This window comes from Nerophis lumbriciformis, linkage group LG12, assembly GCF_033978685.3.
Source record: "Nerophis lumbriciformis linkage group LG12, RoL_Nlum_v2.1, whole genome shotgun sequence".
In the NCBI taxonomy this organism is placed as follows: domain Eukaryota; kingdom Metazoa; phylum Chordata; class Actinopteri; order Syngnathiformes; family Syngnathidae; genus Nerophis; species Nerophis lumbriciformis.
The window spans coordinates 19,065,577-19,090,645 of NC_084559.2; the positions used below are offsets into that span (position 1 = coordinate 19,065,577).

Below are 25,069 nucleotides of genomic sequence, written 5' to 3' on the forward strand. Positions count from 1 at the left end.
CAGAGGCAGAGTTTGGAGTGTTTTCTTTAGCTCGCTTTCCATGTTTATGTGCTCACTGTCCAGGTACTTGGAACATGTTTTCCGTGCCATTTGTTGTTTGACGCCGGTATCATGCTAATTAGCTGCCTGAAAACGTGTGACTCCACTGTAGAAATAGCCTGCATGTCTTCTAGCACATACGCTGCAATGGCTCTATCAATGTTGTCCTGGTTAGCAGTGGCCGTGCCAGCAATCTGAGGGTTACTGGTTCAATCCCCACCTTCTACCATCCTAGTCACGTCCGTTGTGTCCTTTAGCAAGACACTTCACCCTTGCTCCTGATGGGTGGTGGTTAGCGCCTTGCATGGCAGCTCCCTCCATCAGTGTGTGAATGTGTGTGTGAATGGGTGAATGTGGAAATAGTGTCAAAGCGCTTTGAGTTCCTTAAAAAGGTAGAAAAGCTATACAAGTATAACCCATTTACCATTTATGTAACTGTTTCAGCAGATTTGAATTGCTGTTTTGGGCAGTATTCCCGGGCGCGGTCACTGCTGCTGCTCACTGCTGCTGCTCACTGCTCCCCTCACCTCCCAGGGGGTGATCAAGGGTGATGGGTCAAATGCAGAGAATAATTTCACCACACCTAGTGTGTGTGTGACAATCATTGGCACTTTAACTTTAAGTAGATGGGATCTTTGATCCAAGACACAACTTACATTTAACTAAACTGTTATTTTCTTTGTGCTCGACAAAAGAAAAGTAGTGACAATGTCTCCATGTTAACTTGTTAAGAAACTCGACTTCTGACTTCACCATGATGTCTTGTTAGTTGTTATGAGAGTAGCGTATGTGTGTGTGCGTGTGGCCCTTTAAGATATCACAGCATGTGAGGTGAGTGACGTCAGTGAGTGAGTGGGTGAGGGAGCGCAACAGTTAGTGTGTGCAGGTGCTCTAGCTTGGTGGATGGCTGCGTGTAAGACACCAATAAAGTCGCAAAGTTGCAACAAACCGCCGGCCTCATCATTCACCCTCGAGTCCGGAGCTGTAAAGACCCACTGCCGGGTAAAGTGAAGGGTGTTAGCCCCGAAGTACATAGGCCCTGGACAGTGCCGGCCCAAGCCTCCATGGGGCCCTAAGCAAAATTTGATTTTGGGGCCCTCTATTTCTGCCAATAATATTGATTGTTGATCATTCACACACCTACTATAAACTCATTGCGGCTCTGGCAGTGTTGTTTACATTATCCTATTGTCAGCCTGGCATGTCTTTACAAATGACATGTCATTTATAAAGATATGGGGGTGGCCCAGTTAAGAACATAAATAATACCAATGAATGAACGAATGATGTCCAGAGTGCCACATATGGTTCCTAATCTTAAAATGTAGAAAACATTCAGCTACAAGAGTGGCCTGGGGTTGAACAGTCCAAGTGATAAAGCTTTGTATTTACAGTAAAAGTGTCATCTTGTCTCATCAGTCTTGTACATATTAGTCTTTAATTACTAGTTTACATTTTTAGTTAATTGTTCATATTTAATGTTTACTTTGTACAAAGAGAGCGCAGTCTACTGAAGTTAAATTCATCAATAGTTTTCCCCTTTGAAAGACGCAAGGCAAAATCCTTCCATTTCACCATGTTGCTACAATGATCTTCACTGTTTTCATGCTGTTTCAGCAGTGCACCTATGTTGACCCAATCCCGCTGTCCCTCGGCTGCCAGTTTTAAGGACTTTTTGGAAAATAATTTGCAGCAAAAGCAATAGACTGCATCTTTACTTCTTGAATAAGTCAGCCAGCTACGCTTGACTTTTTCCCTATTGACTAGCTGTCTGTAGGTATAATGATAATGAAAACTTCGGCCATCATGCCGTTTGGGGAATGAAAAGTTCTCCTTAATAGACAGTGGTCCTCTGATCACCTGCTCAGTCCTGTCTGAATCTGAGAGGAAAGATATGGCGTCACATTAGTGCCAAAAATCCGAGCGCATAAAAACTGTTATCGCGCGCTGATTCTCCACTTTGTGCGCACGCGACACCCTTTTGCACGCGCGTGGTGTCTTTTTGCGCGCGCGTGGTGTCTTTTTGCGCGCGCGCGGTGCCTTTCTGCGCGCGCGCCGTCTCGGTCTGTGCGCTCTCTGTGTACTCCTGGCATCTCTCCTCGCGCTGTCATTTTTTTTTTGGCGCTTTGGGGGCAGGTATGCTTAGACAGCCCCTCCTTTCTGATTGGCTCTGAGCATTTTTCATATGACCAATCATTCTCCAGCGTAGCAACGTTGTAGCCATCTTACCTCGGACAGCTAGCCTCAATCATTACATTGATGTCAAAGCAAGTTATGGTAATTTAATTAGTACATGTACCAATTAAATTACCATAACTTGCTCGATTTTCGACCAATTTACAAACGGTTTGCCTTGTTACAAATCTTATTACATGTAGATATGACATAGGATGCTGCACCTGTTGAAATGACCTCTTTCGCTATAAAAAAAATGACTTAATTGTGCAACATAGTTGTGTAGGGTCAGTGATAGTCAGTTCTCTGATTATTTTAAACTGTTTCAGAATACATTATTAAAAGGCTATTTTTAACATTTTAAAAACAAAATTCAAAGATTATTTCATTAATTTTATGGCTGAATCAAAAGAAATTCCATCAATTAGAAAACAAATGTTCAAGAAGAAGTGAAAACTTTGCGCCTATAACAATCTTGATACATATTGACGATGACCCGCCCTGCTATACTTCTGATTGACTCTGAGCATTTCGCCTGACCAATCAGAAAGAAGGAGCCGTCTAAGCATACCCGCCCCCAAAGTGCCAAAACGAAACATGCCAGCGCACAGACCGAGACGGCGCGCGCGCAAAAAGGCACCACACGCGCGCAAAAGGGTGTCGCGCGCGCGCACGAAGTGGAGAATCAGCGCGCGATAACAGTTTTTATGCGCTCGGATTTTTGGCACTAATGTGACGCCATAGCAGGCGGCAAACGTCACAGGTGCAGCAGAGGCAGCTTTACATTTAAAGAGAGGCAGGAAGAATCACTAAGCCTAGATCAGCAGCAGCACTCTGTTGACCTAAAATTGTGTTTTTGTACAATAATATATCTTTGATCATTTAGAAATCATCAGTCAGACTCGTACATGCAAAAAATTTAAAATAAGATTTTTTTGTTAATTGCTTTTGGGGGCCCCCTGGTGGCCGCGGGGCCCTAAGCAAGCGCTTAGTACGCTTATGCCTTGGGCCGGCTCTGGCCCTGGAGGAACGTCTCCCCTGCGCTCCGCTCCTCGGTCGAGGAAAGCACGCCTTTTCTTTTCCTTGTGAGACAGAAGGACGACACTTCTTCTGTTTCTAGCCGATACTTTAATGTAGTAACGCATTATGTAGTAACGGTAATTGAGTTACTGAATATAAAAAATAACGCGTTAGATTACTAGTTACCGCCGAAACTAACGGTTGTAACGCGTTAGTCCCAACACTGATCAGGACACACCTATTTTTAGTGCAAAATCCTGATAACGATTCGTTTTAAAAACAATTCGATCCGACGCATAATTTGAGGTTGCTGATACGATTCAGTGACGATATTGGTTGATTTAGAGCGATACAATCCAAAACAATTCAGTGAGTTGAAATGGATTCAGTTTCTTTTTTTAGCCAAAAATTCAACCAGTTTGACTGAAATAAATGCTGGATACAGGACACTGCACGGGAAATGTCCTATATTTCTGTTATTTCTTGTACAGGAATTAGGTATAAATGAATTATGGATGCAAACAAGTAAGTAAACAACAATAAATGACCAATGCATTCACATCTTCTTTGAATATAGGGCAGCTAACACTTGAGGTTGAATTAACAAGAAGAAACCTTTTCTGCTCTTTTTCTTTTCTTTTTTCTTTCTTTAGTTTATTTCGAACATGAACACATTTACATCATAGTACATCACACAATTTCATATCATTTCATTTTACATCATGCCCGAAAAGGAGTAGGAAGAAGCAAAGCTTATTTAATCCTACCCCTTTCCCACTTCAAAGCATTTACAAATATATAGAATCATTTACTGACCTTTTTATATAATAAAATAACATCTATGAATTAGTATACAACAGTTTTGTAATATGTAATTAATTAATTAATTCAGTCATTATTAACATACTGAGATGAAGAATATCTTATTTTCAATAAGGTTGAAAGTATTTCTCATAATTCTTCTTTTTTGTACTCTGTAAGCACTATTATTTTGAACAACCTCTTAAACTGGATCATATCAGTACAATTTTTAACTTTTTTACTTAATCCATTCCATAATTTAATTCCACATACTGATATGCAAAAAGTTCTAAGTGTTGTACGTGCATATAAATGTTTTAAATTATTTTTTCCTCTAAGGTTATATTTCTCCTCTTTATTTGAGAAGAATTGTTGTACATTCTTTGGTAGCAGGTTATAGTTTGCTTTGTACATCATTTTAGCTGTTTGCAATTTTACCAAATCACCGAACTTTAATATTTCTGACTTAATAAATAAAGGGTTTGTGTGTTCTCTATATCCAACATTATGTATTATTCTAACTGATCTTTTTTGTAACACGGTTAGCGAATGTAGCGCACATTTGTAGTTATTTCCCCATATTTCTGCACAATAACTCAGATATGGTAACACTAGCGAGCAGTAGAGAATATGTCGTGATTTTTGGCCCAGGACATATTTTGCTTTATTCATTATTGAAATGTTTTTTGCCACCTTATGTTGTATGTTTTGTATATGAGATTTCCAGTTCATTTGATCATCTATTAATACTCCCAAAAATCTAGTTTCTTTTACCCTTTCTATGTCTACTCCGTCTATTTGTATTTGTGTATGATGCTCTTTTCTATTATTACCAAATAGCATTATTTTAGTTCATTCAAGACATTTTCAATACAACTACTGTAACCAACATTTTTACAATAGTTTTACCTGCTATGTTTGCTGTTTTTCAACATAAAATTAATACAATATTAATATCAAAAATAAAGTGCAACCAACTTATTTTCAGGTTGAATAAGCAGTAGATTTACCAGCTACTTTTGCTGTGGTTTTTCAACATTGAAACTACACAAATACAATGTTAATGTAAAAAAATAAGTGCAGCCAAATATCTTCAGGTAAATTAGCAGTGGTTTGACCTGCTACTACTAGCGTCCAAGATGCAGGGTGCACTCTTTTGGAAGACAAAAAGGAAGGAACTTGTATTATTTTGAGGCGAGCGTGCTGACTCTGTTTATTCAACTCGCATCCGGTTCAAGCTCCTACGACATCATCTTTGCGCCAAAAGTCTGAGACAATACTCTCATTTTAATAAACATCAGGACAGTAATATTTAACAAAAGAGCAAGTGTGTTCCAGTGGGAATGCTGCGAGTGCTTGGGCGATCATGGCGCCATAGTAGGTGGTTCGAGAGATTTGTTATGTTGCCATTGCATTTTACATATCCTACAAACAGTGAGCAACTTATTAAGAACATTTCTGTCATTGCAAAAGCCTAAGTGTTTCTACACACTAAACCGCAATGGTGGCTTGCTTATCTTCCAGTATCCACCATCATGCAGTGTACTTAATGTAGTATTGAGTGAGGAACTAAAAGCTGTGCATGACTAGACAGTATGTAACAGACTTGTCCTTAACATCTCAAAAACAAGAAGTATTATATTGGGGACTAGGCAAGAGTTTTCTTGTGACCCAAAGTTGGATCTGAGGCTAGGTATCTCAACAGGTCAGAAGTGCCAAGCTCCTTGGAATGATGCTGGACTGCACTCTATCCTGGTCAAAACATATCAGTGATATCGTTACAAAGATGGGAAGAGCTGTTGGAGTTTCCAGGAAATGTGCTGCTTTCTTCTTTGTCAAATTGTTAAGAGTTTAGTCTTGTGTCATCTCGACTATTGTTCTACAGTCTAGGTGTCTGCTGCAAGTGGTGAGATCAGTAAGCTCCAGATTGTCCAGAATAGGGCAGCAAGGCTAAAATAAACAAATATATCCACCTTACCTTGTTGGTTATTCTTCTGGCCGTGCTGTTGAAGAAGGGGGAAGGCACTGTTGACAACGCTGTGGATACTTCCTAATTGTTTCAAACTACACGTCCCGTGTCCATTTCCTTTTTTGGACTCATTAAGCTTGCAAAATTAAAACAAATACTGTAAAAAGACAAAAAAAACGCGAGCACACAAAGCAACGTTTAGCACAGTAGCTAACGACAACGCTGGTCTGCTGACTGAATGTGCACGGAGATCGGTAAGCCCGCCCACAATGGATGTGCACAAAATGGCTTGGCTGCAGGCACACAATGGGTAAATGAAACGTTCGTACTCTGGGACAAGGGTTGTACTACAAAGCATAGGCTGAATGAAACCTTCGTACGGCGTACGGGGACGTGATGACGGTTCCTGGTTCGATCCCCACCTTCTACCAACCTCGTCACGTCCGTTGCGCCCTTGAGCAAGACACTTCACCCTTGCTCCTGATGGGTCGCTGTTAGCCGCCATCAATGTGTGAATGTGTGTGTGAATGGGTGAATGTGGAAATAGTGTCAAAGCGCTTTGAGTACCTTGAAGGTAGAAAAGCGCTATACAAGTATAACACATTTACCATTTAATTTACCATTGCACTTGGACAAGGGTCGTACTACAAAGTTGGTATGGTTCACTGTACGGCAGGATTCCTTTATCAGGGACACTGGCACCACTAGTTACTAAGTCTGCACAGTTGTAGACTTAGCGCACACACGCACACACACACACACACACACACACATGCTGGTTATCATTTGGAATGGGGACCAAGTTTTTGATCATCACTTGTGGGGACCTCCCTTTCTACAGGTTGTGGAGGCATTAAAAAAATGGTGTAAAATGTCCACTGCCCAGATAGCTCATACATGTCTTTAAATCTCTGGATTGATGAAGTAATGTGCTGATCATTCTTACTGGGGACCCTGGGGAAAAAGAGTTAATATAGTTCATGGGGACCAAATTTAAATAATTTCACATAATTCACACAAATTTGTACGTGACTACTGAGGACCATTTATAAAAAATAAATAAATAAATAAATAAAATTCAAATTTAATATGACATGATCCTCAGAATACAGCCCTACCTGTCCTCTTATAGGAAGTTTCACCACTTAAAGGGGAACATTATCACAATTTCAAAAGGGTTAAAACCATTAAAAATCAGTTCCCAGTGGCTTATTTTATTTTTCGAAGTTTTTTTCAAAATTTTACCCATCACGCAATATCCCTAAAAAAGCTTCAAAGTGCCTGATTTTAACCATCGTTATATACACCCGTCCATTTTCCTGTGACGTTACATAGTGATGCCAACACAAACAAACATGGCGGATAGAACAGCAAGTTTATAGCGACATTAGCTCGGATTCAGACTCGGATTTCAGCGGCTTAAGCGATTCAACAGATTACGCATGTATTGAAACGGATGGTTGTAGTGTGGAGGCAGGTAGCGAAAACGAAATTGAAGAAGAAACTGAAGCTATTGAGCCATATCGGTTTGAACCGTATGCAAGCGAAACCGACGAAAACGACACGACAGCCAGCGACACGGGAGAAAGCGAGGACGAATTCGGCGATCGCCTTCTAACCAACGATTGGTATGTGTTTGTTTGGCATTAAAGGAAACTAACAACTATGAACTAGGTTTACAGCATATGAAATACATTTGGCAACAACATGCACTTTGAGAGTGCAGACAGCCCAGTTTTCATCAATTAATATATTCTGTAGACATACCCTCATCCGCTCTCTTTTCCTGGGGGTCTGGTGGCAGATTTCTTGACTTTATCGTTGGAAATGCATCTGCTTTGAGTGTCGCAGGATATCCACACATTCTTGCCATCTCTGTCGTAGCATAGCTTTCGTTGGTAAAGTGTGCGGAACAAACGTTCAATTTCTTGCCACTTTCGCATCTTTGGGCCACTGGTGCAACTTGAATCCGTCCCTGTTCGTGTTGTTACACCCTCCGACAACACACCGACGAGGCATGATGTCTCCAAGGTACGGAAAACAGTCGAAAAAACGGAAAATAACAGAGCTGATTTGACTCGGTGTTTGAGAAAATGGCGGATTGCTTCCCGATGTGACGTCACAACGTGACGTCATCGCTCTGAGAGCGAATAATAGAAAGGCGTTTAATTCGCCAAAATTCACCCATTTAGAGTTTGGAAATCGGTTAAAAAAATATATGGTCTTTTTTCTGCAACATCAAGGTATATATTGACGCTTACATAGGTCTGGTGATAATGTTCCCCTTTAAATGTTAAAGCAAAACCTGCATCTTCTGTGACATTACTGAAAACTGCTATTCAGCAGTAATGAATCCAACTACCATATATAGAAGGATGGACAATTCTGAATGTGAATCATTTTTAAAGGTAATAATGTTTTATAAGACTCTAACTTTTGGGTTAGAATGATTAGCGTTGCAAATGTCTCACACTCAAACTAACCAGTAAACATGTTTTATGGGCCAAAGCTTAAAAATCACTTAGGCATCTTCAGAATGGATCTGACTATCATTTAAAAAGGTTTCCCTTTAGGGCAGTGGTCCCCAACCACCGGCCTGCGGCCCGGTACCGGTCCGTGGATTGATTGGTACCGCACAAGAAATAAAAAAATAAAATAAAATGTTTTTAAAAATAAATGTTTATTTTTAATTTTTTTAATTAAATCAACATAAAAAACACAAGATAAACTTACAATTAGTGCACCAACCCAAAAAACCTCCCTCCCCCATTTACACTCATTCACACTCATTCACACAAAAGGGTTGTTTCTTTCTTTTATTAATATTCTGGTTCCTACATTATATATAAATATAGATCAATACAGTGTGCAAGGGATACAGTCCGTAAGCACACATGATTGTATTTTTTTATGACAACAAAAAACCATATTCCCCCCCAGGTCCATGGGACAAATTTCCAAACGTTGACCAGTCTGCAGTTACAAACCCCGTTTCCATATGAGTTGGGAAATTGTATTAGATGTAAATATAAACGGAATACAATGATTTTCAAATCATTTTCAACCCATATTCAGTTGAATATGCTACAAAGACAACATATTTGATGTTCAAACTGATAAACATTTTTTTTTTTTTGCAAATAATCATTAACTTTAGAATTTGATGCCAGCAACGCGTGACAAAGAAGTTGAGAAAGGTGGCAATAAATACTGATAAAGTTGAGGAATGCTCATCAAACACTTATTTGGAACATCCCACAGGTGAACAGGCTAATTGGGAACAGGTGGGTGCCATGATTGGGTATAAAAGTAGATTCCATGAAATGCTCAGTCATTCACAAACAAGGATGGGGCGAGTGTCACCACTTTGTCAACAAATGCGTGAGCAAATTGTTGAACAGTTTAAGAAACACCTTTCTCAACCAGCTATTGCAAGGAATTTAGGGATTTCGCCATCTACGGTCTGTAATATCATCAAAGGGTTCAGAGAATCTGGAGAAATCACTGCACATAAGCAGCTAAGCCTTTGACCTTCGATCCCTCAGGCTGTACTGCATCAACAAGCGACATCAGTGTGTAAAGGATATCACTACATGGGCTCAGGAACACTTCAGAAACCCACTGTCAGTAACTACAGTTGGTTGCTACATCTGTAAGTGCAAGTTAAAACTCTCCTATGCAAGGGGAAAACCGTTTATCAACAACATCCAGAAACGCCGTCGGCTTCGCTGGGCCTGAGCTCATCGAAGATGGACTGATACAAAGTGGAAAAGTGTTCTGTGGTCTGACGAGTCCACATTTCAAATTGTTTTTGGAAACTGTGGACGTCGTGTCCTCCGGACCAAAGAGGAAAAGAACCATCCGGATTGTTATAGGCGCAAAGTTGAAAAGCCAGCATCTGTGATGGTATGGGGGTGTATTAGTGCCCAAGACATGGATAACTTACACATCTGTGAAGGCGCCATTAATGCTGAAAGGTACATACAGGTTTTGGAGCAACATATGTTGCCATCCAAGCAACGTTACCATGGACGCCCCTGCTTATTTCAGCAAGACAATGCCAAGCCACGTGTTACATCAACGTGGCTTCATAGTAAAAGAGTGCGGGTACTAGACTGGCCTGCCTGTAGTCCAGATCTGTCTCCCATTGAAAATGTGTGGCGCATTATGAAGCCTAAAATACCACAACGGAGACCCCCGGACTGTTGAACAACTTAAGCTGTACATCAAGCAAGAATGGGAAAGAATTCCACCTGAGAAGCTTCAAAAATGTGTCTCCTCAGATCCCAAACATTTACTGACTGTTGTTAAAAGGAAAGGCCATGTAACACAGTGGTGAACATGCCCTTTCCCAACTACTTTGGCACGTGTTGCAGCCATGAAATTCTAAGTTAATTATTATTTGCAAAAAAAAAAAAAAAGTTTATGAGTTTGAACATCAAACATCTTGTCTTTTAGTGCATTCAATTGAATATGGGTTGAAAAGGATTTGCAAATCATTGTATTCTGTTTATATTTACATCTAACACAATTTTCTAACTCATATGGAAACGGGGTTTGTACAAAAAGGTTGGGGACCACTGCTTTAGGGGACCTGTTTTTTGTCCCCATACCGTCAGAGGTCCCCTAAAGGTGACTGTGTAAACAGAGCGATGTCCCCATTAAGACACACACACACACACACACACACACACAATGTTCAGGGCCATGTGCTTACTTTTCAAGTCAAATAATCTGATTGCTCCACCCGCAAACATATGAAGGTTAGACGGTGGGTAGACTCAGTGGAGCAAACTCGCCCTGGCTGGCTAAGTTTGCTGGAGGATGGGCAGTGCAAGCAGGACGTGTTGGTGGCCATGCCAACGACAGTGCAGTGGGTGCTTGTGCACAATAGTAGACTTAAAACATGTCATTTTTTGCAGAGTCTTAGTAGTGCTCATATTTCAGATTCAGCTGCTGTGGGTAAAAATGTTCCTCGCAGCACGACGCTGTCACTCAATTAGACAGTGAAAACCAATGTGCTTTTAGTTTTAATCACAGAGCTCTCAGGTCTGAGCCTTGAAAGCACTGACCTTTTTTTGTTGATGATATGAAGGATTGTGTGGGTGGTTTGGAACAGATTACTGAAGAAAGGCAAGTCAGGTAAGGTATGTCTTGGTGGCATATTGTACAAGCAGATGTGTTGCTTCATTTGTCCTTCAACACTATTCATGTACAAACCCCGTTTCCATATGAGTTGGGAAATTGTGTTAGATGTAAATATAAACGGAATACAATGATTTGCAAATCATTTTTACCCATATTCAGTTGAATATGCTACAAAGACAACATATTTGATGTTCAAACTGATAAACATTTTTTTTTTTTGCAAATAATCATTAACTTTAGAATTTGATGCCAGCAATACGTGACAAAGAATTTGGGAAAGGTGGCAATAAAAACTGATAAAGTTGAGGAATGCTCATCAAACACTTATTTGGAACATCACACAGGTGTGCAGGCTAATTGGGAACAGGTGGGTGCCATGATTGGGTATAAAAACAGCTTCCCAAAAAATGCTCAGTCTTTCACGAGAAAGGATGGGGCGAGGTACACCTCTTTGTCCACAACTGCGTGAGCAAATAATCAAACAGTTTAAGAACAACGTTTCTCAAAGTGCAATTGCAAGAAATTTAGGGATTTCAACATCTACGGTCCATAATATCATCAAAAGGTTCAGAGAATCTGGAGAAATCACTCCACGTAAGCGGCATGGCCGGAAACCAACATTGAATGACCGTGACCTTCGATCCCTCAGACGGCACTGTATCAAAAACCGACATCAATCTCTAAAGGATATCACCACATGGGCTCAGGAACACTTCAGAAAACCACTGTCACTAAATACAGTTGGTCACTACATCTGTAAGTGCAAGTTAAAGCTCTACTATGCAAAGCGAAAGCCATTTATCAACAACATCCAGAAACGCCGCCGACTTCTCTCGGCCCGAGATCATCTAAGATGGACTCATGCAAAGTGGAAAAGTGTTCTGTGGTCTGACGAGTCCACATTTCAAATTGTTTTTGGAAATATTCGACATCGTGTCATCCGGACCAAAGGGGAAGCGAACCATCCAGACTGTTATCGACGCAAAGTTCAAAAGCCAGCATCTGTGATGTATGGGGGTGCATTAGTGCCCAAGGCATGGGTAACTTACACATCTGTGAAGACACCTTTAATGCTGAACGGTACATACAGGTTTTGGAACAACATATGCTGCCATCTAAGCGCCATTTATTTCAGCGAGACAATGCCAAGCCACATTCAGCACGTGTTACAACAGCATGGCTTCGTAAAAAAAGAGTGCAGGTACTTCCCTGGCCCGCCTGCAGTCCAGACCTGTCTCCCATCGAAAATGTGTGGCGCATTATGAAGCGTAAAATACGACAGCGGAGAGCCCAGACTGTTGAATGACTGAAGCTCTACATAATACAAGAATGGGAAAGAATTCCACTTTCAAAGCTTCAACAATTAGTTTCCTGAGTTCCCAATCGTTTATTGAATGTTGTTAAAAGAAAAGGTGATGTAACACAGTGGTGAACATGCCCTTTCCCAACTACTTTGGCACGTGTTGCAGCCATGAAATTCTAAGTTAATTATTATTTGCAAATTTTTTTTAAAGTTTATGAGTTTGAACATCAAATATCTTGTCTTTGTAGTGCATTCAATTGAATATGGGTTGAAAAGGATTTGCAAATCATTGTATTCCGTTTATATTTACATCTAACACAATTTCCCAACTCATATGGAAATGGGGTTTGTACATACCTTTTTCACTTCTGTTTGCCTCTTATCACCTGACATGTTTCTATATTCTTGTAGAAGCTCTTTAAATACGTTATTGATATGTGGATCATTTCATTTTGAACAGACAGCATGCATATCTTGAATATTTCAGCATTGCCTTGTTATTGAAACAAAACAATGTTTTCTCTCTCAACAGCTGTGCCATACCCGCCACAACATAAACTGACAATAAAAGAGCTATTTGAGGATAGCAAGCCCAATGCAGAGCTGCTCCGTAACCACCTCGTGAAAGAGGGTAGGGTGGAAGAAGATGTGGCTTTAAAGATCATCAACGATGGCGCCAATATCCTTCGCCAAGAGAAGTGCATGCTGGAAGTGGAGGCACCTATTACAGGTAGGGTGAAGAGAATGATATGAATTTGCTGGCTGGTCTGCACTTGCTTTTGGGTCGACTGGTACTATTGGGTTCAAGTTTCTTCCCGTATTGTATTTCAACTAAAAAGTAGTGCCATTTTTGCTGGTCGTCCATGCACCAAACCTTCTTCCTGTTTACATTGTCCAAGCCCTGTTGACCAGAGAACAGGTGGTTTCACATTTGGATTTTTACAATATTAAAAGAGGCCAAATCATTGGGAAACTTTGACAAGTTTACAAATCCATCAGCTGATTTGTAACAGGGAAAGAAAACTGTACTGTAGGTGTTAAACCACACTTCCAAAGCCACAGTACTTTCACATGCACATTCTGCACGCATGCAAACACTACAGCCAAACTCCATAGTGCAGTGGTTCTTAACCTGGGTTCGATCGAACCCCAGGGGTTCGGTGAGTCGGGCTCAGGGGTTCGGTGGAGGTCAAGTGTAAATAAAAACTTCTCCCTATCGGCGTATTACGGATACGGCAACAGCTGACTGGTTTGCAGGTGTGTAATTTGTTGTGAGTTTATGCACTGTGTTGGTTTTGTTGTTTGAACAAGGTGATGTTCATGCACGGTTCATTTTGTGCACCAGTAAAAAAACATGGTAACACTTTAGTATGGGGAACATATTCACCATTAATTAGTTGCTTATTAACATGCAAATTAGTAACATATTGGCTCTTAACTAGTCATTTTTAAGTATTTATTAATGCCTTATTCGGCATGGCCTTATTATAACCCTAAACCTCTAACCCTGACCCTAACCCTTAAGACCTTCAGTATATCAGTATGTGGAATTAAATTATGGAATGGATTAAGCAAAGCAATCAAACAATGTACTAATATGATCCACTTCAAGAAACTCTTCAAACTTAAAGTGTTTACAAATTATAAAGAAGAAGAACCATGATAAACATTCTGAATTTATTTAACTCATCCATTCTTTCATTCTTTCACTCACAAAATAATCTTACTTATCTCAACATATGAAATGTAACTTACTTCACCAATTATTATTTATTTACTTATTTTTATTGTGATTACTTATGGAGTATATTGTGAATAAATTGAGAACAGGAAGTGAACAAAAGTTTTAGCAACTGTTATGTAAAAGAAAAGGGGTAGGATTAAATAAGCTCTGCTTCTTCCTACTCCTTTTCGAACATGTTGAAAAGAGAAACTGGAGATTGTGATGTATCATGTTGTATGCATGCATGTTCGAAATAAACTCAAACTCAACTCAACCCTAACCAAATAACTCTAAATTAAGTCTTTGTTACTTAGAATATGTTCCCCTAGTGTCCAAAAAACTCTAAATTCAGTCTTAGTTACCATACTTAGAATATGTTCCCCATACTAAAGTGTTACCAAAAACATATAACTTTGTCTTGAATTTGAAAAAAAACATTTTATTTTTCACTAAAGAAGGGTTCGGTGAATGCGCATATGAAACTGGTGGGGTTCGGTACCTCCAACAAGGTTAAGAACCACTGCCATAGTGTAATACAAACGTGTCCAAAGTGCGACCTGGGGACCATTTTCGGACCACAGCTCATTTGTTATTGGTCCTAGGCATAGTCTAAAAATAAAATGAATCTATTATGAATTAGATGTACCGGAGTATAAGTCGCACCGACCAAAAATGCATTATGAAGAAGGGAAAAACATATATAAGTCGCACAGGAGTATACTGTAAGTCGCATTTTTGGGGGAAATTTATTTGATAAAAACACCAAGAATAGACATTTGAAAGGCAATTTAAAATAAATAAAGAATAGTGAACAACAGGCTGAATAAGTGTACGTTATATGAGGCATAAATAACCAACTGAGAACGTGCCTGGTATGTTAACGTAACATATTATGGTAAGAGTCATTCAAATAACTATAACATATAGAACATGCTATACGTTTACCAAACAATCTGTCACTCCTAATCGCTAAATCCCATGAAATCTTATACGTCTAGTCTCTTACGTGAATGAGCTAAATAATATTATTTGATATTTTACGGTAATGTGTTAATAATTTCACACATAATTCGCTCCTGAGTATAAGTCGCACCCCCGGCCAAGCTATGAAAAAAACTGCGACTTATAGTCCGAAAAATACATTATTATTAGCTAATTCTCTAATAGAAAAAGCTAAGATGTCAATGTTTCGGTCATATAGTAGTGGTGGAACGGTATTGAAGATACCGCGGTATTTCCGTTTCAAAGTCTTCACAATAAAACCATGATCAGCACAGACATAATCACCAAAAATAAATGTTCAATGCAGGAAATACAAGAAAACTGAAAAACTATTAAATAAATCCTCAATCCATTCATCCATTTTTCCACCCCTTGTCTTTCTCGATGTAGCGGGCGAGCTAGAGCCTGTCCAGCAGCACTCGAGTGGAAGGAAGCGTCCTCATAAACTGTCATCCAGAAAATATATTTGAAGCCAGCAAAGCCAAAATTGGTAGTTCGCTTTTCTGAGAAACACCATATTCTAGACACTGGATTTACATTGTTACTTTAAAGACACACAACTAAGAATGTCCAAGAATATCGGCAGTCTGATATTATCGGCCGATAAATGCTTTAAAATGTAATATCGGAAATTATCGGTATCGGTTTCAAAATGATCGGTATCGGTTTCAAAAAGTATAATTTATGACTTTTTAAAACGCCGCTGTGTACACGCACGTAGAGAGAAGTACAGAGCGCCAATAAACCTTAAAGGCACTGCCTTTGCGAGCCGGCCCAATCACATAATATCTACGGCTTTTCACACACACACAAGTGAATGCAAGGCATACTTGGTCAACAGCCATGCAAGTCACACTGAGGGTGGCCTTATAAACAACTTTAACACTGTTACAAATATGTGCCACACTGTGAACCCACACCAAACAAGAATGACAAACACATTTCGGGAGAACATCCGCACCGTAACACAACAGAAACACAACAGAACAAATACCCTGAAGCCCTTGCAGCACTAACTCTTCCGGGACGCTACAATATACACCCCCCCACACACACACCTCAACCACGCCCCCCCAACTCCGCCCACCTCAACCTCCTCATGCTCTCTCAGGGAGAGCATGTCCCAAATTCCAAGCTACTGTTTTGAGGCATGTTAAAAAAAATAATGTACTTTGTAACTTTAATAATAAATATGGCAGTGCATTTTTTTTCCATAACTTGAGTTGATTTATTTTGGAAAACCTTGTTACATTGTTTATTGCATCCAGCGGGGCATCACAACAAAATTAGGCATAATAATGTGTTAATTCCACGACTGAATATATCGGTATCGGTTGATATCGGAATCGGTAATTAAGAGTTGGACAATATCGGGATATTGGCAAAAAAGCCATTGTCGGACATCTCTACACACAACTGTAAGTTTGTTTAAAATATTTGCTTGAAACAGTGGATATCCCTGCACAATTCTTTGCACTTAGAAATTCATGTTTGTAATAATAAATATTGTTAGAACATTTTGCTTTATGTTTGTGTTCAATTACAATAAGTTTGTTTATCCTAAACATTCCTAGCCACTTCATTTGACACACTATGGCGTTTTCAAGTCTTTTTTTTTTTTTTTTGGACATACCCCACAATATAATCATACCGTAGCCTTAAATCCCTACTTAAGAACTTTCAGTTCTGGTTGATTTTAGCGGACCTGCTCAGTGTCCTCCCTGAGATCGGTAGGTCGTGAGTTCAAACCCCGGCCGAGTCATACCAAAGACTATAAAAATGGGATCCATTACCTCCCTGCTTGGCACTCAATGATTGGAATTGTTAAATTAAAGTAAATTTAAATTAAATCACCAAAATGATTCTTGAGCGCAGCCACCACTGCTGCTCACTGCTCCCCTCACCTCCTAGGGGGTGCAATAAGGGGATGGGTCAAATGCAGAGGGTAATTTCACCATAACTAGTGTGTGTGTGACTATAGTGGTACTTTAACTTTAATTTCCTATGAAATGCTGACATGATGTTCGCTGTAATATTGGCACAAATAATACATCTGTAATGGTTATGCTGATCTTAAACAGCAGACACTATTCAAGAAATGATCTTGGATTGCACTACAAACTAAGCTACTACCAAGCATGTATTGGGGCGGATGCAGGTCCGAAGCAAAGGAAAGATCAGCGGGAGATTAGTAGCGAAACTATCACGTTGATGGCTATTTATTGCTACCACGCAAATTTACCGATAGCTAACATTAGCATTATCATTTTGATTTGAGAAAGTTACCTACTAGTCCAGCAGGAACAGAGCCAAGGCAGCATTGGTCTGAAATTCCTCGTCTTTGAGCTCATGCCAGCGAGTGTAAGCCAGGGCAATGTTTATCCTGACTGTCCTTTTGTACGGGTAAGCTCTGTTTTGTCTTTTTTGTCTCCTTAGACAAAACTTTTTGTTTCTTTAGTTCAGTGGTTCTTAACCTGGGTTCGATCGAACCCTAGGGGTTCGGTGAGTCGGCCTCAGGGGTTCGGCAGAGCCTCCGCCGCGGAGGTCAAGACACGCCCGACTCATCGTGTAAATAAAAACTTCTCCCTGTTGGCGTATTATAGATACCCCCAAACAATGTTCCCTCTAATTTTCCATATGTGTGAGCAAACACAAAAACTCCTTAAAGGGGAACATTATCACCAGACCTATGTAAGCGTCAATATATACCTTGATGTTGCAGAAAAAAGACCATATATTTTTTCAACCGATTTCCGAACTCTAAATGGGTGAATTTTGGCGAATTAAACGCCTTTCTATTATTGTTGTGACGTCACATCGGGAAGCAATCCGCCATTTTCTCAAACACCGAGTCAAATCAGCTCTGTTTTTTTCCGTACCTTGGAGACATCATTCCTCGTCGGTGTGTTGTCGGAGGGTGTAACAACATGAACAGGGACGGATTCAAGTTGCACCAGTGGCCCAAAGATGCGAAAGTGGCAAGAAATTGGACGTTTGTTCCGCACACTTTACCGACGAAAGCTATGCTACGACAGAGATGGCAAGAATGTGTGGATATCCTGCGACACTCAAAGCAGATGCATTTCCAACGATAAAGTCAAAGAAATCTGCCGCCAGACCCCCATTGAATCTGCCGTAGTGTGTGAACAATTCAGGGACAAAGGACCTCGGTAGCACGGCAAGCAAGACGAGCGAGCTAAACCCCCTGGATGTCTTGGCTCACACCGTCCCTTATGCCACCAAAGATGATCAAGAGAAGAATATTGACCCTAGCTTCCCTGGCCTGCTGACATCAACTCCAAAACTGGACAGATCAGCTTTCAGGAAAAGAGAGCGGATGAGGGTATGTCTACAGAATATATTAAATGATGAAAACTGGGCTGTCTGCACTCTCAAAGTGCATGTTGTTGCCAAATGTATTTCATATGCTGTAAACATAGTTCATAGTTGTTAGTTTCCTTTAATGCCAAACAAACACATACCAATCGTTGGTTAGAAGGCGATCGCCGAATTCGTCCTCGCTTTCTCCCGTGTCGCTGGCTGTCATGTCGTTTTCGTCGGTTTCGCTTGCATACGGTTCAACCCGATATGGCTCAATAGCTTCAGTTTCTTCTTCAATTTCATTTTCGCTACCTGCCTCCACACTACAACCATCCGTTTCAATACATGCGTAATCTGTTGAATCGCTTAAGCCGCTGAAATCCGAGTCTGATTTCAAGCTAATGTCGCTATAGCTTGCTGTTCTATGCGCCATGTTTGTTTGTGTTGGCATCACTGTGTGACGTCACAGGTAAATGGACCGGTGTACATAACGATGGTTAAAATCAGGCACTTTGGAGCTTTTTTTTAGGGGTATTGCGTGATGGGTAAAATTTTGAAAAAAACTTCGAAAAATAAAATAAGCCACTAGGAACTGATTTTTAATGATTTTAACCCTTCTGAAATTGTGATAATGTTCCCCTTTAAGACTAAATAACAAGTTCAATGTTTTATTATTGTAATCAAATTACAGCAGTCATTTCCATGAGATTATTTTCTAATATAAGTGTTTTGGCCCACTTACAATGACTATAACATATTGTTTTTCATGAGCTGTGTACTAGTATTATATGTCTGGGTGGGGGGGTCCTACTTTGGAAATAATGTGTACCCCTTTCAGATATCGCATTTAGTTCCCACTAAAAAATTCACATGTTGCACAATGAGATGTAAACATGGGATCATGTGTACATTCCTGTAACTTTCCGTTTGTAAAATATATCTTTATTAGTATTTCTTTAATATAATAACATCATTTTATGATTACGGTTTGGTGAATGCGCATATGAAATTGGTGGGGTTCGGTACCTCCAACAAGGTTAAGAACCACTGCTTTAGTTGTTTTGGACGCTTTGACCATGACAGCAGTAATTTTAATAACAGTGATTTTCTGGCAGCATGTCGGCGTTTGCATTGACTTTTTTAACGAATGGGGAAAGTGGGGAGTCACGTATGCTGTAAAGCAAGTAAGCATATTTGTAGTTTTTTTTGTGTAGCAGGATTCCTGCCACTCTCCACAATCATTATGTTTCCATGCGCTAAATTAGTCTGATTTCTCAAATAGTTCGTTCTTTTATATTTGTACACCTATGTGTGAAGTCCAAGTGTCCATGTACTCTCACTAGTGTGACTAATAGGGGGGGCTTATTTCATTTTAGCGCGGATAACTGAATTACTTTTCCGGTTGACCTACGATGTCACATTCATTAGAGGGCGACGGTGTAGTAGTTGAAGTGAACAGAATAAAGGGAGTCACACGCACACTCCAAAAGAGTACAAGTTCCTATGTTTTCTAAGAGTGTTTTGGACGCCCTACACCTCGGACGCTTCATTGGTGGCAGCGGTATTTGGCGTTTTTTCTCTCTCTCGTGACTAAGGGTGTCACGGTACACAAACATTTCGGTTCGGTACGTACCTCGGTTTAGAGATCACGGTTCGGTTCATTTTCGGTACAGTAAGAAAACAACAAAATATAAATGTTTTGGTTATTTATTTACCAAATTTGCAAAATCTTCCACCAAAAATATTTTTCTTAGTGGAATATTTGCTGTGAAGTAATCGGGACCTTGGATAGGTCAATAATTCATAATAACATTGATTTTGATTCAATATTATGTTTTGAGCAATGACAGTTTGAAAGAAAAAAAAAAACAGCTTTGTTTTATTAGTCAACATTGCAACTTTTTCTAAATTACATTTAACCTTTAAGCTTTTTTATTTCAGTTTTGTTATGTTTTTGTTTATTTTAATAGTATTTTTAGAATGTGCCGTGGGCCTTTTAAAACATTAGCTGTGGGCCGCAAATGGCCTCCGGGGCACACTTTTGACACCCCTGCTATAGATAATAAAAAATAACATTTGATAAATCTATGGATAAAAAGCAGAGCCTGGCGACGCATGCGCGTTTATCATAACTCTCTCTCTCTCTCTGTCTCTGCCCCTCCCTCATGAATGCCGCTGCGCCACACCTCCACCATTTGTTTTGTTTTTAACCCCTTCTCAACCCTGAACGTACATTGAAAATACACACAACCCTATCTCAAAATGCCGGACATTTGAGGCATTTAAGAAACTCTGCCCGGACAGCCTCGCAAGAGGACATGTACATTAATTAATTAAATTAAAGTACCAATGATTCAATGTCCGGTGAAAATAGGACGTATGGTCAGTCTATCGTAGCCCGGTCGTTGCTATCATGCCGTGTGTTGTTCCTCGGTGTGCATTGTTTACACAACGTGCGTTACGCTACTTTAATATGTCCGTGTGGAAACTCGTTCGGTACACCTCCGAACCGAACCGGAACCCCCGTACCGAAACGGTTCAATACAAATACACATACCGTTACACCCTTACTCGTGACAATTACTGAAATTACCTGTCCGCTGTGCTTGTGAGCGGCGTGTTGTAACCCGGAACGCAACAGTTTGTACTACGACATGGATGTTAATTGTTTTTGAAGTTCTGCTACACTGACTGTCAATGTAGGAGTTGAGATACCGGCACCATTTCGACGACACGGCGAGAAGCCTTTTGATTTGTGGGTGAAGCAATTCGAAGTGGCCGTGCACGTTTTTACATTTATTGTGCCTTGTGTACTTTGAAATGTGGACATTTCTTCCAGTAAGGAGGGACGCATGTAAGAGTTAAAATGAACGATTGTTGTTCATTGATGACATCATTAGAGGGCGACAGTGTTGTTGTTGAAGTCAATAGAATAGAGCAGTGTTTTTCAACCTTTTTTGAGCCAAGGCACATTTCTTGTGTTGAAAAAATCCGGAGGCACACCACCAGCAGAAATCGTTAAAAAACGAAACTCAGTTGACAGTAAAGAGTTGTCTTCGCAATTGTTGGATATGACTTTAAACCATAACCAAGCATGCATCACTATAGCTCTTGTCTCAAAGTAGGTGTACTGTCACCACCTGTCACATCACACCCTGACTTATATGAACTTTTTTGCCGTTTTCCTGTGTGTAGTGTTTTAGTTCTTGTCTTGCGCTCCTATTTTGGTGGCTTTTTCTCTTTTTTTGGTATTTTCCTGTAGCAGTTTCATGTCTTCCTTTGAGCGATATTTCCCGCATCTACTTTGTTTTAGCAATCAAGAATATTTCAGTTGTTTTCATCCTTCTTTGTGGGGACATTGTTGATTGTCATGTCATGTTCGGATGTACATTGTCTTTGCTCCACAGTAAGTCTTTGCGATCGTCCAGCATTTTGTTTTTAATTTTTGTAACCAATTCAGTTTTAGTTTTGTTCTGTATAGCCTTCCCTAAGCTTCAATGCCTTTTCTTTGGGGCACTCACCTTTTGTTTATTTTTGGTTTAAGCACTATACACCATTTTTACCTGCACGCTGCCTCCCACTGTTTTCGACATCAACAAAGCAATTAGCTACCGGCTGCCACCTACCGATATGGAAGAGTATTACACGGTTACTCTGCCGAGCTCTAGACAGCACCGACACTCAACAACAACACATCCTTTTCAGACTATAATTGCCGATTTGCAAAAAATATTTTTAACCCAAATTGGTGAAATTAGATAATCTCCCACGGCACACCAGACTGTATCTCACGGCACAGTGGAATAGAGTGAGTCAAACGCACGCTCCAAAAAGAGTACAAGTTCTTGTGTTTTTGTCTGATAAGAAAGTGAGTGCTTTGGACTTACACCTCGGATGCTACAATGGTGCTGCTTTAATACTGTGATAATATCGCACCGTGACATTTTGATACCATTACATCCCTATCAGATAGCTCAGCATACTGTATATATTGATCTACATTGGATTGCTTTCAGCATCTTTAAAGGGGTCCTATACTGCTTGTTTCAAGGGCTTTTAAAAAGATCTCAGTGGGGTGCAAAATCTTTTTTTTATTTTTTTTTAATGAAAATATTCTGGTTGTATACAATGCATCCGAAAGGAATTCGCAGCTCTACACTTTTTCCACATTTTTTTATGTTACAGCCTTATTCTGGAATGGAATAATTTCATTTTTGTCCACAAAATTCTGCAGAAAATATACTACGACAATGTGAAAAGTTTTATTTTATTTTTATTTTGTAAATTTTATTAAAAATACCAAAACTACAAAAACATATACCGTATTTTTCGGACTATAAGTCACAGTTTTTTTCATAGTTTGGCCAGGCTCCAGTGCGACTTACATATGTTTTTTTCCTTCTTTATTATGCATTTTCGGCAGGTGCGACTTATACTCCGAAAAATACGGTACATAAATAAAGTATTTTTGAATATGATGGCTCAAGCTTGGCACTCCTAACTTTGGGCAGTTTCTTCCCTTCCTCTTTGCCCCACCTCCCAAGCTCCATCCAGGATGTCTCTATATACATTATTAAATCAAATAATGTAATTACTACATCAAACATGGCACATTTCCATCCCGACTCAATAGAAATACTAGTGAGTCTGCAAGGTCACTGGCCCTCGCCCATCTCTTATTGCAGACCTCTGATTAGCGTTGGTGCAGTTCACCTCCCAGCTTGCCAGCACTCGCATCACTTCGTGGCTTTTCACACTATGAAACTGCAGTTATTGTACTATTGTATTTTAATCCACTCTCTCTTTACTTTTTTGGGAGTAACTCTTTAAAGTGCGGGCCTCTTTGAAAACAAATTACAAGAGTAGGGCGTGCTTTAGTGTACTTTGTAGTTTCAAAGGCTGGCTGGGTTTCTGTTGGGTCAGTTTAACCTGCTTGTCTACTCTAAATAAAGTTAAAAGTACCACTGATAGTCACACGCACACTAGATGTGGTGAAATGGCCTTCTGCATTTGACCCATCCCTTTGTTGCACCCCCTGGGAGGTGAGGGGAGCAGTGAGCAGCAACGATGGCTGCGCTTGGGAATCGTTTTGGGGATTGAACCCCCAATTCCCTCTGGTTGCACATTTGTACAAATCTTGTCTATGCCACAATCTCTCATAATTGTGACAAATTTGCATTTTGTCTACAGTAGCTCAGTGTGAAGCAGTGACGTGCGGTGAGGTTGATGGCTGGTGAGGCACTGACTTCATCACAGTCAGATTTACAAACATATGAACCCTAAAGAGTATCTTATTCACCATTTGATTGGCAGCAGTTAACGGGTTATGTTTAAAAGGTCATACCAGCATTCTTCTCTGCTTGGCACTCAGCATCAAGGGTTGGAATTGGGGGTTAAATCACCAAAAATGATTCCCAGGCGCGGCGCCGCTGCTGCCCACTGCTCCCCTCACCTCCCAGGGGGTGATCAAGGGGATGGGTCAAATGCCGAGGACACATTTCATTACACCTAGTGTGTGTGTGACAGTCATTGGTACTTTAACTTAACTTTAACTTTACACATACAAACTGTAGCACACAAAAAAGCACATTTAATAAAAAAAACGTTATTATGGTCTTACCTTTACTTAGAAATTAAGTCCATGCGCCGCAACTAAAGCCCTCACTTAAACTTTCCACGTGCAAGATTGAATCTATTTAAAAAAGTGTAACCGAGGGTTTATAAATGTCACCTATACTGTATGAAACTACAAAATAACAAACACGGAGGCTCCAGTTTACACGAGGACCACTTTATTTACCTTCTTTCAAAAACCTCCGCAACGTGACATCACTTCCGCTCTTAGCGCCTTCAAAATAAGAGCTCAAGGCATATACTGTATAACAGCGCATAACAGGAACTTAACATCACAAAGAGGAAAGCCCATGAAAATAGGTTACAAAAGTTATTTAATAAGAAGCCAAAAAGTGCAAAAACAATAATGTTCATGTTGGAGGAGTTGTGAATTAGGTACACCTGCAGTCTGCAGGTGTACCTAATGTTGTGTCCCTGCAGTCATTCACAACTCCTCCAACACGAACATTATTGTTTTTGCACTTTTTGGCTTCTTATGAAATAATTTTTTTAAAATAGATTCAATCCTGCACGTGGAAAGTTTAAGTGTGGGCTTTAGTTGATATAACAATTCTACGGCGGGGGTGCAGGAGGCGAGCCTCAGCCAGTGCGTCTTTTGCAGCCGTTTTATGATCACTCAGCACAAGAAATACGTTACACACATACAGTTGTTGACAAAATACACTGTACATTATATACCTCAGCTAACTAAACTATGGAAATGTATAATATAATTCATATAGCAATACAGTCTCACTGCACAGCCGGCCAGCAGTTAGCCGAGTCCGGAATCCATGTTGCGGCACTGAGTGACGTGCCTCAACTGGCTGCTGTTCACCGCACCGTCTCTTCTCAGTATTTGAACAGCAAATGTGAAAATTCAGCGATTTTGAATAAAAATAATCTAAAACTGGTGAAGTTAAATGGAAAATAACTTTATAGTATAATCACTGGA

General features: G+C 40.0%; 1 protein-coding gene across 4 annotated transcripts in view; it reads left to right on the forward strand.

The window, feature by feature from the left end:
* Positions 1–25,069, forward strand: part of LOC133623070 (serine/threonine-protein phosphatase 2B catalytic subunit gamma isoform-like) — a 90,716-nt gene that overhangs the window by 21,078 nt on the left and 44,569 nt on the right. For all 4 annotated transcript variants that reach the window (XR_009817844.1, XM_061986012.2, XM_061986013.2 and 1 more), the window contains exon 2: positions 12,988–13,185. Coding sequence is in view for 3 of the 4 variants with exons in the window: in XM_061986012.2 (XP_061841996.1) it covers positions 12,988–13,185 (198 nt within the window). In the remaining variant the exon portion in view is untranslated. The remainder of the gene's footprint in view (positions 1–12,987; positions 13,186–25,069) is intronic.